General features: G+C 32.1%; 1 protein-coding gene across 2 annotated transcripts in view; it reads right to left on the reverse strand.

Annotated features, from left to right (window-relative positions):
• Positions 1-18,002, reverse strand: part of LOC148624582 (protein ECT2-like) — a 35,620-nt gene that overhangs the window by 12,522 nt on the left and 5,096 nt on the right. For both annotated transcript variants that reach the window (XM_088567282.1, XM_088567283.1), the window contains exons 2-14: positions 17,438-17,505; positions 15,757-15,936; positions 13,510-13,599; positions 12,460-12,567; positions 11,816-11,917; positions 8,464-8,563; positions 7,922-8,043; positions 7,237-7,525; positions 6,845-6,957; positions 3,735-3,923; positions 2,132-2,242; positions 1,210-1,306; positions 80-161 (exon numbers count right to left, since the gene is read on the reverse strand). In XM_088567282.1, coding sequence (XP_088423408.1) covers positions 80-161; positions 1,210-1,306; positions 2,132-2,242; positions 3,735-3,923; positions 6,845-6,957; positions 7,237-7,525; positions 7,922-8,043; positions 8,464-8,563; positions 11,816-11,917; positions 12,460-12,567; positions 13,510-13,599; positions 15,757-15,936; positions 17,438-17,505 — 1,651 coding nt within the window. The remainder of the gene's footprint in view (positions 1-79; positions 162-1,209; positions 1,307-2,131; positions 2,243-3,734; positions 3,924-6,844; positions 6,958-7,236; positions 7,526-7,921; positions 8,044-8,463; positions 8,564-11,815; positions 11,918-12,459; positions 12,568-13,509; positions 13,600-15,756; positions 15,937-17,437; positions 17,506-18,002) is intronic.

The raw sequence follows: 18,002 nt of genomic DNA on the forward strand, positions 1-18,002 counted from the left end.
TACACATATGTACTCATGATCAAATATAAAGCATAAAAACCTCCTTTCACTACACATATATATTTTAAAGCTAACTTACGTCATAACTTCTTTCACAACAGTAAGGGCCTTCTCAACTTTTACATAATCTGCATTGTCTTTGGGTGTATGTTTTAAAATATCTATAACATCAAAATACCAATAAGCTATGTCATCCAGCAATGAAGACAATTATATAATCAAAAGTACATGATACTGTCCTATTTAGCCTTGAATTCATAAAGAAAAGTGAATTTTTGTGCGAAAGAAATACATAAATACGTAAAGAGTTTAGAAAAATAAAGATTTTTTGGTATCACAAATCATTTGTTTTTGCTTGAAATGGAATAAAAACCATGAACCAGTTCTAGTAAGCTTAAACAAATGTCTCTCATTTTTTCATTAAATACACATAAACAATTGCAATTCTATATGTAAGTATAAAGTTTACAAAAAAACAACACCAGGTCAGTACATTATTTAATGGATAGCATGAAGTTATCATTGTCATGCTTGGGTATATTGTGGATTGTTTAGTACTTATTTAAAGCTATCATTTGTGTTATCTACAGACTTGTATTCTATACTAAATGTTTACACGGATCCAATATTTTACATCATATAATGGTAAAATTAGCCTTAATTACATGTGTATGAATAGTCTCTGATTCCATGATAGGGTATATGCCACTTGTACAGGAAATTGATATTGGATATTCACTTACAACTTGTGCCCATATATATTTAAAGCCATGCACCAAATTTAAAACCAATCCACATATTTGGGAACCAAGATAATTCTGACGAAATCTGGTAAGTCGAACAAGGTGATTCCAACATACCACACATTTGTTAAGGTATTTATAATTGTGAAGAGTGAATAACCAAAATATTATCACGAAAGTCACAGAATGCAAACATTTAACGATTTCTTGATACACAAGTATAATCTTTCCGGATTATTGGAGCAAGTGATCATCCTTTTTTGGACTGTCCATCTTATCATAGAATTTTTAATCTTGGGTTGCTATTTCAAACAAAGGATTCCTTTCAGTATAACATATAAACAGAACAGTGAAAGTGAATTGACTCAGAACTATTCCATACAATCCGGGGTGTACAACAGTCAGTAAAGCCAGTCTTTTCTTAGTAATTGAAAAAAAATAGGGGGTATACAGAGGGTATACTTACCGTTCAACAGTAATGAAACACTAGGTAATCTTTGTACTGGCCTAATCAACAGTTCTGTTAGAGTTTGCCTACCACATTCTGCTTTTGATAAACATACCTATTAAAGCAAGAAAACATTAGTGTAGTTTTTTTTTCATAAATGGTAGTAGCACACATTATTATACGAGGTCTACAAAGTGGAAATTGGCAAAATCAGAAGTAAATATACAGTAAAAAAAGAATCATAACGGTAAAATCGGGATTTGAAATAGCGGAAATCCACTAAAAAACGTAAAAAAAAATGTCTGTAGTAGTAGGAAGTCAGAGCAATAAAAATATGAAGGTTTTTTTTTTCAATAACATTTTTTTAGATGTTAATGGAAGAAACTAAGTACACTATTTGGCATATATGTAAAAAAGTCCTATCATAATAAACTAATTTCTAAAACAGTGTTGAGTATTAAGACAGACACATAAACATTTGAGAACTAACTACTGTTGGTACATCACACTGAACCACAACTGACCAAGAATAAAACAGCAATTAAATTGTCATTTAACAACACATTCTATCAATCAGATGTCACTGGAGTTCATGAAAGGTTTTCAGTGGAGATTATGTTGTTCATTTCTGTGTGTTCTTTGTTCTTCCTTTGTGTTGCTTGACTCTCTTCATTGTTCTTTTGTGATAACTGGATTTTTAATTAATCCACTTATTTCCCCTCATTTGAACATTTGTAATTTGAACTTCTACTTACCATTGGAAACCATCAATGTGTAGCTCTGTTGTTCAAACAATATTGTGTAATTGTCAATTTATGTATTGACAAGAGAAATGGAAAATTTACTTCTTCAACCAGTTGGTCTAATTAAGATAAAGCAGAGTAAAATCAGACCAAAAGCTGTAACTCTGAATTTATGTTAGAAATACAATTTTACTTACTTTCAAAAAGGCATGGAATCTAGGATTTGCTTTATCACATTTCTGAATTGTTTCCTTTGTTTGTTCAAAGAAATTGACAAAAGGAGGATACGCCTTCATCAGAGCCTCTGTCTGTAATACAACAAAACAAGTTCATTTTTGAAATATTTGATTAAGTACAACAAAGAAATTACAGTTTTTTGCTGGGTCAAATATTTTGCATTGATGAAAATAATTGTTAGATGTCCTTTTTAAACAAGAAAATATTGTGGTTGTTCATGCATATACTGCATTATTGCAAATGTAGCAAAAATTACTCCTATATGAAAACTCTCCCAATACAACTGAAGCAGGATTTTTCTAAAAATCACCAACAATCCAAATCATATATTCAACTAAAACAACAAAGTTGAAAAATTTCTTTAGTGCAAACCAAAAATTAAAAAAAATTCAAAGTATCTTTTTTGGTAAAATACAACAGTACACTCAGTGACATTTGGTTCTCTAACACTCAAATCTGAAATCTGAGTACGGAGAATCACTGACACTGTGAAATTCACCCACCACGGTGAAGTTAATCTCATTGATCTTTGCCAACAGTACGGACGTTTATATTAATATTAATCAGTTCAGGGTTCTCAAGGACATGAGCTCCCAGCCCACGTCCTCCAAAATTCATTGGGGACCACTGAAAATACAACAGGGGAGTCCATGGGATTTGTAAATTGCTGAAATCTACACTAGTGATATGATTACTCAACATGAAGTCAAGTTGCCCCATTTGATTGTTTAATCCAAGGCCACAACAAAACAGGGGTATAGACAATTAGCACATGGTATTAATGATTGACAAATACAACAAAACAGGGGTATAGACAATTAGCACATGGTATTAATGATTGACAAATACAACAAAACAGGGGTATAGACAATTAGCACATGGTATTAATGATTGACAAATACAACATGAAAAGATAACAAGAAAATTGTGAAATAAATATTGATCGTTTTTTAATACTTCATAACTGTCCTGTATTGAGTTATAATTAATTGAAGTCCATTTAATGACCAGACACACATCAGAGACAATGTACACAATGTGTTCATTTAAATTTCTAAAAATAGATAAATACGTGCGAGGTTCATCAAGGGATTGGTTTAACATTGGTTGGATATCACTAAAAGTTCAAATTGTTTAACCAAACAAATCATTAAAATAAAAATATTTGTAGGTTGTATTTGAAACTTACAATGAATTCTCTGTTATGCCTAAATGAATTTTGTAACTATTGCAATATAAAAATGGTTAGTGTTGGTTAGGTGGAATCTCGGTATTAAACACTTGACTATGTAGGTGTTACTCTGAGTTTCACTCAGGTCAGACTTATGTGTTAGAGAATCATTCCACTCTGTGTGTAATGTAAAATATGACATTGTAAGGTACTTCTCTATACAGCATTTAGTATAATAATAAGCTACTAATATTTATCTAGAATTTTAAACAATTGAAACTGCATTTAAATTACATGTATTTAAAAATGTCTGAGTTAATTATTTGTGTAAACAATTTTTTTCCCTTAGAATATGTAATTTTAATCTAATAGTGCAGTTACTTGTTCCTTACATGTTCTGTAAATACATCTCCAACTGATATGTCTTCTCGCCAGTTATCTACAATCTGGGTCAGTCTGTCACGTATTTTACAATGGATGTCATAAATAGGAGGTATATTACCAAAGATTAATTTCACTTCTTGTCCCCCTAATATTGGTCCATTATATTGGTTTGGTTTTTCTATCTCTATCTTAAATACCTGAAATAAAGAAATTGAAAGTTATTAATAAGTAAACTAAGTTCATAAAATAAGCCATAGATTCCAAGAATTCCTTCTTTTCTAAGTTAAAAACTAAGATGTTTAATAAACAGGAAATAAATAACCTATGGAAATAATAGTAACGCAAAGTGCATGAAAAATCCACATTGCAAACTTAAATCAATCCCAGGTAGGGTTACTAAGTTTTTGCTCCAAAACATTTATGTAGTTGAGTTGTAAAACAGTAAGTTGTTGTTGCTCAATCCCAAATTGGAACCCATGCACACCTACAGGCAGAAAAGGGTAAAGGATATACATGTAGTATATAATACCCCACCTTGGCCCACATTTGGTATAAAAAAGTTCTTTCATTCTATGCAACTATTTTCGAAGTGATGCAAATGAAAAAAATAAAAAAGAAGAAAGAACAACCCTTGTGTTTTCAATGTGTCTTCCAGTGTAATACATGTACTGATTTTTCTCTCAACAATAATACAGTGCACCTGATAAACCTGATGCGGCCATTTCCAAAGTCCAGTCGATCTAGCAAACTTTTGCCCTAAATCCATCTAAATTGCAACAGAAGATATTTAAGATCTAAACTATAGCATTATGACCAAAATAAGCACAGAAAAATGTCTAAAATCAAAAATGTGGAAACCTAGAAATAAGCTTTTCATATTTCCTTCCAAAAAAAAGGGAGAAAACTGGTTGAAATAACAATAAGATTCTATACAGAATCTTAATTATGCTTTACCTGATAAAAAAATTGTGGTAATATTAAACATTCAAGCATTGTTTAGCTCTAAACTTTTAGAGGACCATCAACCACTTTAAAGGAGTTTTTATCTTTTACCAAAAAACAACTTAGATTTAGAAACTAAATAGTAAACCATGAGTCCATTTTTTGGAGATAATGAAGTTCAAGAATTCCAACAAAAACGGCTGATATATAGCTTGTAGAAATAAGCAATACAGATTTTAAACAAATAATCAAATGATTAAAATGCCTGAAAATAACCATTAATTTCCAAAAAAAATTTAAATACAGAAGTCTCTTTTATGTGGCAACCCATACTGCAATCCAACACTGGCCAAATAAAAGAGATGGCCTCTCTTAAGAGGTTCAGCCAATTTCAGCATGTCATTGTATCTCTTATATGTACACTGTTATGTACTTACACACAAATATACAGAGTTTTATTTCATATTCGTTATGTATATATAATATTGTTTTTTTTAACTACTGAGTATTGTTTTTTTGTTTATTTACCATATTTTTGGGACTGAAAGTAGATTTATTTTCAGCAAATCAATAGCTCGAATTTATTGTCTACTACAGACATTTGTTTCGTAGACCATTGAATATTCAAAACCCAGAGCTTACGAAGTAAAATTATTTGATTACATTCATACATAATTTGGGGGTAAATCAATCAAACCAGCGATTGATTGACGAAGATGATCTATGCTGCTATCAATTTTACAAATGAATGTGACTCTGTTATATAAAATCTATGCTAATTGGAATACACAACTTTAAAAAAGTTTGAATATTTAAACAAACTATTAAAGACACATCGTTACATTCTTTACTGGTAAAACATAATCAGACTGAGCATTCCTTTGATATGCAAATTTATGCCCAGTTAAGGTATGTCATAACACTTTTGCACATGGTTGCTAACTAAAATCAATTAAAAGTGTGATCTAAATGGATAACTGCAAACAGATTAAAAAGTTTACAACTCATGTTTGTAATCTGAAAAACCTTGTCATGTTTTTATTATTAATTACTAGTCATAATTATGACCGATTCATCAGACTAATTTCACACTTGGGTGCACACGCTTGACATGTTTACAATTTTGTACACCTGATCTAAGGGCTTCAGAGCAATTGATACTCAATTAATTACTTTTTTGAAAATATGCTGGGGAAAAATGCTCAGCTTGATTTCCGCTGACATCTACAGTTTATATTGACAACATATCTGTCCAGTGTGGTGGACATGCTTTTCAACAAACAGGCAGTATTCCAATGGGAACAAATTGTGCGCCTCTACTTGCTGACCTATTCCTACACTCTTATGAGGCTGACTTTATGGCAGATCTGATTCAAAAGAAGGAACATTGTTTGGCTAGTTTCCGCTATACAGATGACGTCCTATTGTTAAACAACCCTAGTTTCGTTGACTTGATACGTTGCATCTACCCAAAAGAACTTGAGATAAAGGATACTACAGACACTGTGAAGTCAGTCTCATATCTCATATCATATCTCATATCTTGACCTACACATAGAGATCGATGGTAAAGAAAAACTACTGACCAAACTTCATCACACAGTAGATGACTTTTCATTCAGAATTGTCAACTTTCCATTCATCTGTGGCAACATCCCTTCCACACCTGCGTATGAATTTTCATATCACAACTCATACGTTATGCCAGAGCTAGAATCTTGGTTTCCTCGATTACTCTCACATGAAATCCCCTTTGTAATTTGATATGCATATTTTGAGTTTTCACATTTTCAATAGGCATATGTTAAAAAATTGACTTTTTTCTGTGTTTATTTTGGTCAAAATGCTAAATATTTTAATCAGAACATTTTCTTTTGCAATTGTTTAAGTTTAAAATCTATTTGACTGGACTACAACAACACTCTGATTAAACACTTATATCATACCATTAACTAAAATTCCAAAACAGTTATGACTACAATTAGATAACACTAGGATAAGTTTCTGCAAATTCTTTGCATGAGACACAATATCATAACATTAATAACATGGTGTTTCTGGAAGTACATGTAATATTAAATCAGCATCAAAACCAAGTACATCCACATCTTGATTACCTTATAAACAACTACACAGTGTTTAAGAAATTTAGTCAGCATTATAGTGTTTTACTTACATTAATGACTGTGTGTAGAATACCAACATAATTTTTTTCAGTCTGCAGAAGCTCAGTTACAACATGTAGTCTTGGGGAAGTTTTATTGCCCTTATCTTTGAATTCCACTGAATCTATTGAAAGGAAACAAAAATTGCTACAACATTTGAAATTAGGTCAAACAAAAACAATGATTACTTTCTCAAGCAACTATCAGTTTTAAATGATCACATAAAGGCTTATATTCAATAGCCATTTAATCTCAAAGAAACATCTCTGAATTAATTGTTCTAAATGTCATAAATTTTCTTTTTAATTGTCAAACTTTTTGTAATTTTCCTTTATATCTTTTGACTAAATATGTCATTTAAAATTTATCCTATATACAAAACATACATAATAAATATTCATACCAGAAAACACATCAGATTTATCCGGAGTGTTGGAAGCATCAAGGAAGGAGTTAGGACTCATAGATACTCTGTCATTGGATCTTCTCTTGTACAAGGGAGAATCAAAGTCACCATCACATGCTAGCTGGGCTATATTTTCTTTTAACCTCTTCCTTTTACGAGATTTTGATCCTGACATACTCCTACCAGGAGTGAAGATGTTTCCATTAGCACCATTAATATCAACATTTTTATATTCATAAAGTGTCTCATCTGCACAGGCTTCCATCTGAATACTTCCCCAGAACCACTGAAACAAGAATGAGGACGAAAAATATAATCCAAATTTAACCACAAAATTTTCTAATCTGTGCTTGATTTTCACAAAAAAAGTTGTAAGTATAAAATTTGTTGTATGCAATTATGTCACAATGGTATTTTCTATCAGGATGTCACTACTACAACTAATTTTCAACTTAGGACCGTCTATAAAATTGACCACTGAACTTCAGTTTGTACAACTCCAACCAAAATTGTTTTCTCACAGCCAGCAGGATGACCCGTCAGACTCAACCCACTGCATTTCTGCAAGTTAATCAGAATGAGTGAATTAGAAAGTTGTAAGTTTACAAATATAACATTTTAAATATGCCTCACCTTGCCTCTGACAATATAGTACAAAGAATAATTATAAACAGGTTCTCACCTCGCCTCTGACAATATAGTAATTGGGATTATGTAACATGTTAACAGGGATTTCTTTAACCTGCTGGTCATCATAAACAACATGAGAACAATCTTCATCTCCAACAACTGCAAAAGTACCGCCTGTAAAAAAAAAAAAAAAAAAAAAAAAGAAATTAACAGCTAGCATCGACACAGATAGAAACTGATTTAATTGGCAAAACAAGAAATTATACAAATAAATTACTTACAGTCAACATTTTGATAGTTGTGTTAAATTAAGTTAATTCATAGTAACATTTGATATGCTTTGCTTCTGCATGACAGAAACCAAATTTAAAGTAATCCCCCATTGACCAATTTGGAAGCCTAATTCTAAACAGTTAAAAAAATCTTCTTATCAATGTTTGTGACATCCATGTATGGTTCGAAGGACTGAAACCCAGGACAAGTGTAGACAAAATACCTGAGCTTAAAGAATCTCTTAATTTAGATTGTGATTGTGAATATTTGACACAGCATAGGTTACTACAGGCAATATCAATTCTGTTTTAACATTCATACCATTTTCAATAGTAAGTTCTTCCATGTGCTTTTTCTCTTCATCAGAAAATCCATAGAAACATAAACAGCACTTGTAAAATGGTGGCATCCTATGCTGCATCTAAGTAAAGATAATCAGGAAAAAAAAAGATATTACATTAATAACAAAAAAGAGCAAAAATTGTTGAAAAAGAGCAATAACTCCAACATAGCTGAACAGATTAAAATGAAAATTTGACCACTGATAGATCTCATCATGCTGAACACATTTACCCGTGTCAGAAATTAGCTAAACCTAACAGTTTTGGAGATATATGCAAAAAACTACTGTCTGACCCCTATGTTCTATTTTTAATAATGGCGGCCATGTTTTTCGAGAGATAAAAAAATCCCCACATCATATCTATGCAGGATACCCCAAGGAACATTCATACCAAGATTGGTTCAAATTGGTCAAGTAGCGTTAGAGGAGAAGAGTTCTGAAAAATTGTTAACAATGACAGACACCAAGTGATGGCAATAGTTCACCTGGCCTTTGGCCAGGTCAGCTAAAAAGTCCAGAAGGTAATGTATGTATGAAATTTACTAACTCAAAGGCAGGTAAGTTCAATTACATCCCTTTGAAATCCTCAAACAAGAGTTATATTCCTTCATGCAAATCGATATACTAACCTTACTATAAGATTTCAAGAAAATCCCTGGAGCAGTCAAGGAGGACTTGTGCTTAACATTTCAACATGTAAAACCCTTAGGTTGGATTATCTCCCTTTGAAGTTCCCTGGCAGTAACTTTATGATTTCATGCACATCTGCATATGATGCCCAACCTTCCTTTTAATTTTCATCAAAATCCCTAGAGTAAATTTGTAGGAGTTGTGCTGACGAGGTTTTAACACACAAAACCTTTAAGTTGGATTATCTCCTTTGGAGTCATCCTACAGAGACTATACTCCTACATGCACATCTACATATGATGCCCAACCTTTATCATGAAATCCTTCATCGATTTTGGAGGAGTTGCAATGAAAAGGTTTCAGCATATGAAGGTCTCACTAACCACTTCCAGGTCAAATGGCCACCCCCTATGTAGTACCAAAAACACACTGAACCTAGACATATGCATTGTAAGTGCATTATTTGTGTGTACAATGTATTATGATTAAAAGTAGTCAAAATAAAGCTGAGAATGTGTACTTTAAAATCATATATGTAATTAACTACAAAAGTGTATGAATATTGTTTACATGTGCGAGTAATTTGCCTCCATGCTGTCAGTTAGCAGAACAGGTAACAATGTGGATTTTCAGTATTTTTTATTCAAGTAAATTTTGTGAAGAATTTCTACAATCATCGTACCACTAGCATAATGATTTTGGAAGCCTTATTTTCCAAGCTTTGCAACGGTATGCAACTTTAAGATGTCATTTGTCCAGGGAATTCACAGTGAGACTTTGAAAATTACTTTTTTAACATGTTAAGTAATGGAAACTTTAGAAGTGGTTAGTGAGACCAAAACCTTTTATATGGATTATCTCCCTTTAGAGTCCTCCTACAGTAATTTAATTCCTTCATGCATATCTAAATATGATGCCCAACCTTTCTATAAAATTTCATCGAAATCCACTGAGTGGTTTATGAGGAGTTGAGCTAAGGTGGTTTTAACATATAAATTTACTTTGCCTATATTATATCCTTGTTGGAATATGCCTGTGAACTTTGGGATGGTTGTACACATGATGATAAGAACAAAATTGAACAAGTGCAACATGAGGCTGCAAGAATTGTTGCTGGTCTTCCAAAATATACAAATATAGACTCCTTATATTTTGAAACTGGTTGGGAAACCCTTCAATCTAGAAGGAAAAGAAGGAAACTTAGCTGTTTCATAAAATTCACCATCAAGATTGTCCATCTTATCTTAATGACTGTTTATCACCGTATCAGTGAGATGTAAGGCAAAGTAACTTGCGAAATGATTCTGCCTATCGGCAACCATTTACAAGATTACAGTTATTTTCCGACTCTTTTTCCCGTCACCGATTGGACTTTAGAACTATTTTGTATCAAATATACGTAATCTTCCAACAGTTTCTAGATCCAAAAAAGCAAACCGAATGAAATATATAATAAACCTCCTTCTCATTATTTTACAGGTTGTAGATTATATAATATTCTACACATGAAACTTAGACATAGGTGTAGTGCCCTGAATGCAGATCTATTCCGTGTTGATTTTGTGAATGATCCAGGTTGTGTCTGCAGCTGGGTGGTTGAAGATGCCATACATTACCTTTTGGAATGCCTATTTTATTTAGAGACACGAGAACAATTGAAGAATAATACTGCCTTTTTACCAGAACTAACAATTGAAACTTTGCTTTCTGGAAATGACACCTTATCTGATGCTTTAAACAAAGATATATTTAAATCAGTTCAATTATTCATCAAACAATCAAAGCCTTTTGACATAGGATGATCACAGCAAGCAATTTTATTTTCATCCTGTTAATATTTCCCATATTTTCTCTCTTTTATACTCTTCTTTTTTTTTAGTTCGACTAACTATTGCCAAATATATTGAAATGACAAGTTCATCACATAAGATAACATATATACTGTTCAGTTTTGTCACAATTAGTTGTTTACATTGTATATTATGTTTTATTGCTGACATATGTTAACAATATATTTGTACTTAATTATGTGGAAAGGACCTTTGTAAGAGGTGTAACTTATGTCCAATCCAATTGCCTGTAAATTTTAGCAATAGTATATGTTATATAGAACATATAAAACCCTTAAGTTGGGTTATCTCCCTTTTGTGTCCTCCCACAGTAACTATATTCCTTCATGTATATCAACATATGAAGCCCAATCTTCGGATAAATTTTCATAAAAATCCTGTGAGCGATTCAGGAGGAGTTGCGCTGATGAGGTTTTAGCATGTAAAAATCCTTAAGTTGGATTATCTCCCTTTAAAGTCCTCAAACAGTAACCATATTCTTATTCCTTCCTGTACATCTACAGTAGATGCCCAACCTTCCTTTAAAATTTTATCAAAATCCCTTCAACTTTTAGGAGGAGTTAAGCCAACAAAAATGTGGGCAGATGGATGAATGGACTGAAAGATAAGATCACTATATAGCTCCCCCCCAAAAAAAACTTTGTTTGATGGGGGTATACTTATGTTTCAGGATACAATAACATAACAAAAATTAACTCATCATATGTAAATGTTGTTGCAGGATGATAAAAGGCCGACACAGGGTATATTTTCTGACGCAGCTACTTGATGGTGGGGACATTTTTTTCTGTTGTTGAAAATATGACAATAAGCTATTTTTGGAGGAAATAATTTAAGGGTTACAGCTAACCATTTTTTCATCAGTTCCTTTGATACCAAGCACATGTCTCTCTTCCCACACTCTATATATCCACTTAGCATCCATTATGGGAGTACCATAACTTACTGCAAACTGAAACAAGATTACCGATTAAGAACAAAATATACTTTCTGATTATTTTGATTACAGTTCAGAGAAGATTTTATGGGGACTACAAACAAAGCGGAAATTGGCAAAATTGGAAGTAAATACAGTAAAATCCAGATCTGAAATCACAGAATTCTGCTAGAAAGCGGAACAAAATCATCCCTGTTCCATAATTATCCTTATTTTGTTGTTCAAAGACACATTTATTCAATGAAATAAAAAAAAAAAATGAAAATAGGATATGCATCCAGCTAAAACTCAATCTTTGCTCAATGCATTCTCAAATAATCAAACATGACGATGGATGACAGACAGAAAACTATCATATATCATGATACAGATCACATCTATCATCAAACAAGGATGTATAAAACATTAACGATAAAAGTTATTAGACCAAGAAGAATACGAAATATGAAGTATCTCTAATAAACAAAGCACTCTAAAGGGATACTATACTGTGGTTGATTTATAAAGAATCTGAATAGCCTTACAATCAAATATCAAATCTATCACAAAGAAAATACCCTGTATTTGAATCCATCAATGCAGTTGGCAACTAAGTGTGTCACTTTTGGAGATATATCTTTCCTAACACTTCCTCCCATGTGATGTATCAAATCTGCTAGAGGACTCTGTCAATATATAAAATAAAATGCTCGATACAACTGCTAATTTTGCTTCCTTAACAATAGGGACAAGAATTGACAACATTGAAGCTTGATATAGCTCTGATAAAAGTTAAGACACTGCATAAGTTTTTAACATGATACAATTTATAAGTTTTTATTGTCAATGGTAACACATTAACAAACATCAAAATATAATTTTCTGTCAACTTATTAGCTTTTATGAAATAACATCGATATGATGCCTTTTCAAAGAAAAATGCAATTAATTGTGATAACAGTTAATGTCCTAATTGCAAAAATATTTTCAAATCAACCTTTAAACTAAAATTATTTTTAATACAAGCGATGTTTAAGTAGGTTCAAAGGGGTTGACAGTTTACATCAATGTGGTTCTGGTTGAGTGAATAATCTTTTTTTAACATGGTTAACAGCTAACTTCAAGGACTCAAAAATATTAAATAAAGAACTTCGCAGAGTGCAGCAAGACAAGACTGCCGTGATCCAACCCTTAACAGTTGGGGCAAGTTCAGACACAATATTAGTTTTTGACACACTTGAGCAAAGGGACTCATAGTTCATTATGGACACAACTGGTTTGAACACAGTATATCACAAAGTTTGCAATTTAATTAAACATTTTCATATCGGACCTAAAATAACAAGTTGATTTTTTTGGGTGTGGCCTCAACGATCCCTTTTAACTAAAAAACCGTAAGAGATATCTGAAATCTGACTGAAAAATTCAGGCTGGGATCTTGATGAGGAATCCAGTACGAAAATTTTGTTCGAAGTTGAACCAAAAAATAAAAAAGTTGATTTAACAATAGAATCCAAACCAATCATCTGAATGAAAACACATATGTGATATTTTCAGTATTTACACAACAGATCAATTTGTTAAATTCATTGGAAACTAGAGAATACATGTACAATTTCACAACTTACCACTTCTTCTCTCTTGCTAAATCCAGTAAAACATACAATCACACCTTGCATGGCAGTGCAATACAGTGGTCTAGTGTGTTGTGGAATAGGCTAAAGCAAGATTAAAATATAAGTAATAAATACACTAATACCATCCAAGTTGCCTCAATCATGAGTCTCACATGTTTACATTTATCTAATTTTTTTTTAAAAATAACAATAAAAATTCCTACAAGTCATTAATTCAATTTTAATCAAGATTGGAAGGGGACAAGATATAGTTAAAAACTACAAAAACTGAGAGCGATGCTCATTAAATTATGAAAAGACAGCGCACAATGGTAATATGTAATAAAGACTCAAAGTTTCATTCAATTCTATTTAGTGGTATAGGAGTAAAACCCCTAGGTCTGAAACGATACATTTACCTCATGATACGATTTGTTTTAATCCAAAGGATACGATACATTTTCACTACACATTGATTTTCATTGTATCATTTTATCATACTTAATCAATTTTGAACTGATTCTCCGCATGTGTGATCGAAAGGGCATCTTCTATTTTTATTTGTTCAGAATTGATCAACTCCTGCATGGCCATGCCATCAGAGGTCACATTTTGTTGAGCTTATTACTAACCTCTCTCATGAGGAACTACCAAAATTAATGATTCCCGGTACAGAGCATGAACTGAATCAAAAACACGGCAAATTGCAGTGTACCGAAAATGAAAAAAATACTGTCATTTTTTTTGGTACCGTCAAGTTTCGTTTCACCCCTAAAACCCCCCATATGGAATCAAGTCAAAATTTAAAATGGGAGGTGCACAAGGTCAACATGTAATTAAGACCCTGTGAAAGTTTCATTCAATTCCATTCAATGGTTTAGGTAAGAGTTGGCTCCCCCTGTGTATCAGAAAGAAGGAAGGAAGTACTGCCAGAAGGAAGGACAAACACCCCTTTCATTATATTCCAGGGCTCAAGTTACTTGAGAAAAACAGGGAGAAGTGAATGCTTTTTGAAAATATATAGGTTATACGTTACTTACATGCACATAATATAAGCAAGCATTTCCATGTATTCATTTTCTTTTATTGAGATAAATGTTACTTTTTCTTTAAGCTACATATGTAGGTAACTAAATATTTTGGACAAAATGAAATCAGCCTGCTGACTGAATGATAGACTGTATCATATATTCATGAAATTGAATTTCTAATCAATACCTCTACTCCTTACCAAATTTATTACAGCAAAATTAAGATATGATTGAGCAAAGCAAAGTTTCTTGCAATGCATTGTCCTAATAGTTTTGTCTTTCTTAAGAGAACTGGAATAGAAAATTTCAGGCAGTTACATTCTGTTGGAATTTTGATTTTGTTCTGTTTTTTTTCCTGGTCCCACTTATTCCATAATGATTTCTTGTTCAAAATATCCAGTCTCTTGATATAAGTTGATTAAGAATTTCAATAATCATGTTAAAAATTTAATACTGACAAATCAAGACTTAAACTTTATTGACACATATTGTAGTGGTTGGTATGAACTTGTCTCAAGCTTAAACAATGTTCTGTCGAAATGGAGAATTTACTGCTCTGTTATGAAACATGAAGATCAAAAGAAACACTTCGTGTTTTCTACTAAATTATCAATTTAGATAAATTTAACCTAAGTCTAAAGAACCCGCATGACAAATTTTTTCTAGAACTGGTGCCATTTTTGTTCGAATTGTTATAACTCTAGTCAAAATACCGCTAAAAGACGGAGCACAGTCCCAATCACAGGCATTGTCTGGGAATGAGAGGGCGACTTCACTTCGCTTATGGTGTCATCTGAGGGTGAAATGAGATTCCAGGGCAACTATTTTCGTAAAATGGGGGTATGATAAAGTGCATGTTAGGTGATGTAAGACCTTAAAAACTTAAAAGGTGTACATGTTCAATACTACATACAGATTCTGTGAAAATTCCATTAAATCTCTTTATGGTGTTGGAGGAATAACAGATAAGAGATGAGTACCCCATGTCTCCATATTCATAAATGACAAAGGCAATGTTTAACTATGTGAAACCCCCAAATTTATTTGGATCAAAATCTAAAATATATGCCAAATAAGAATATGTAATTTCAAAAATTTTCTATTTATTGGTATAGGAGGATTAATTGATTAGAGATGAACCCCCCTCTGCATTTTGAAAGGATGGACACCCCTATCACTATAAATATCTAATTGTTTTAAGATATCATTGTTATATACATGTATTCACCTTTTTGTCCTTTGCACACTGAAATATGACAGTTGGACCAACAATCCATGCTTCAGCTTTTAACAATTTATGGAAAATAGGACCTTCAAAATTTTCAAGTACAAATGCTGTGTCCCACTCTGATGCATTCTGAACAAACTCCAATCCATCTTCTGACTCAGAGTAACTAATTTTTAACTCCTGTGAAATGGAGACATAAATAAAACAAATGAAATACATGCAGTTACAATTAAAAAACAAGACCAATCTATTATCAGGAATCATTAACCACCAATATTGAAAATCTAAGTTTTAATTCTGCACGAGCCAAATTAGAACTGTTCTACTCATGGAAACAATAGAACATCCTTAGTTTATAGTGTACAAACATATATACTATAAAATTCTTTATTTGGTGACTCCATTTTTTCTCAGTTATACGGATTTAAATACCCATGAAAAATTCTGAAAATTGCCCAGACTCCTTCCCCACCAAAAAAAAAAAAGACCCAGATAAACCCTTACCACAAATTGCAAAAATATACAATATAATCAAAAGCACAATCGAAAATACAGTATGTACACATTATCTTAATTCATATTTCAGACCTCTTTTTGCATGGCGCTGCGCCATGTGTTCAGATTTGCATCATGCATTGCAAACTGGCACTGTACTTCCCAATTACTCTTGTGTTTTATTCTAATCGTAATACAATGTTTAGATTGGTTATTTCCGGGAGGTTAATGTGTCAGGAGTGGAACAAGTGTGTAAACAAATCACAGATCTGTCAAACTGGCAGTTATTACAGTTGGCAAAATCAAAAAGAATCAAATAAGCTGGATGGTTTCTACTGTTGTATTTAAATGATTAAATTTGATGTTACTTTTCATTAAATAAAATATAGAAATTATCAAGAGTTGAATACAAATTTGACAAAGATCAATGTGATTGGAGAGGGAGTCAGACGATCTTAAATTTATAAAACAATGTCTTAACAATCATAGCATTTATCGCACACGGAAAAGCAATCCAATTTTTTTCAAAACTTTAAAATCACTCTGAACTTTTATATGAAAAGGGTGATGGATTGACTCGCAAAAACTCTATAAGATTGTTTAATGACAGATTCGGAGGATAGTTCTTGTGGAAAAATTATAAAGAACATGTTTAATGGTATCAACAAAATGACCACACCTGCCAGTGATTTTAACTTCTCTAGAGCTGTGGACCTATGGTCAAGCCTGGGGAAGAGAAAACTTGATCTTTGGATAATTGAGTTAGAAAATAAAGAGAGGAAGATTTACCATTTTTAATTGTTAATTACTATGTTGTAGCTTGTGCTATTAAATATGTCTCATTCAACCTAATATCATACTTTCTTTGGCAATTTATTTTCCTGCGTGAAAGGACATGTGCCACGATGAAAATTTATCCAACCGAAGAGTGAGCCATGTGTTCATTTTGATCCATGAAGATCCCTGCATTTTACATCTGAGATACATGTATGCTTGTTTGATTATTTAGCTATTGAATATGAGTTATGTGGCATTTGAGAATTTGTTCATTTCTACAGGATTGTCTCAAGTATCTTGAAATATCCAAGAATTTCAAGTTGTTAGATCTTAATTAGTACAAGAAGCTAATAGAAATAAGACTTATAACCAAATCTTCATCTTTGCAATATCAATTTTAAATCCTTACATCAAGTGCAGCTCTGAGATTCAGATTATTCTGAGTATCTTTTCCAACCAGTACTGCCTTACAAGATCCTGCAAAATATGAAATCAGTCATATGAATTGTACAGAATCAGAACACTATACAAGTACATGTACCATAAGTATACCTCGAAGGCCTTGTTGTGATTAAAAATCTTAATTTGTTTTATTTCATGGAACAAGTCAACTGTGCAAAGTTTAAAAAAACTTCATTGATCCCAGTGGGTCCCAAGCATTATATTTGTTTACCAGACATTCAATCAGAAAAATCATTACCTCTTACATGTACCACACCAGATAAGTTTTTACAAGACCAAATTTTCAGGGAATTTTTTTTAATTAAAACCTAGTTACAAACCTTTCCTGGGCTTATAATTTTATGCAAACTTTTAACATCATGTTCAATAAAATACTACAAGTAATTACATCTTTTACTAATAAAATTACACTGACAGAATGAATAAATTATAAAAATACTGTTAAAAAACAACCAAAGTGCACATGTTCACCTGATCTATCAACATGGATTTCCCTTTCTTCACTCTCTAAA

This window comes from Perna viridis, chromosome 2 (assembly GCF_037379345.1).
Source record: "Perna viridis isolate PV_CMFRI_1.1 ecotype Kerala chromosome 2, ASM3737934v1, whole genome shotgun sequence".
Taxonomy (NCBI): Eukaryota; Metazoa; Mollusca; class Bivalvia; order Mytilida; family Mytilidae; genus Perna; species Perna viridis.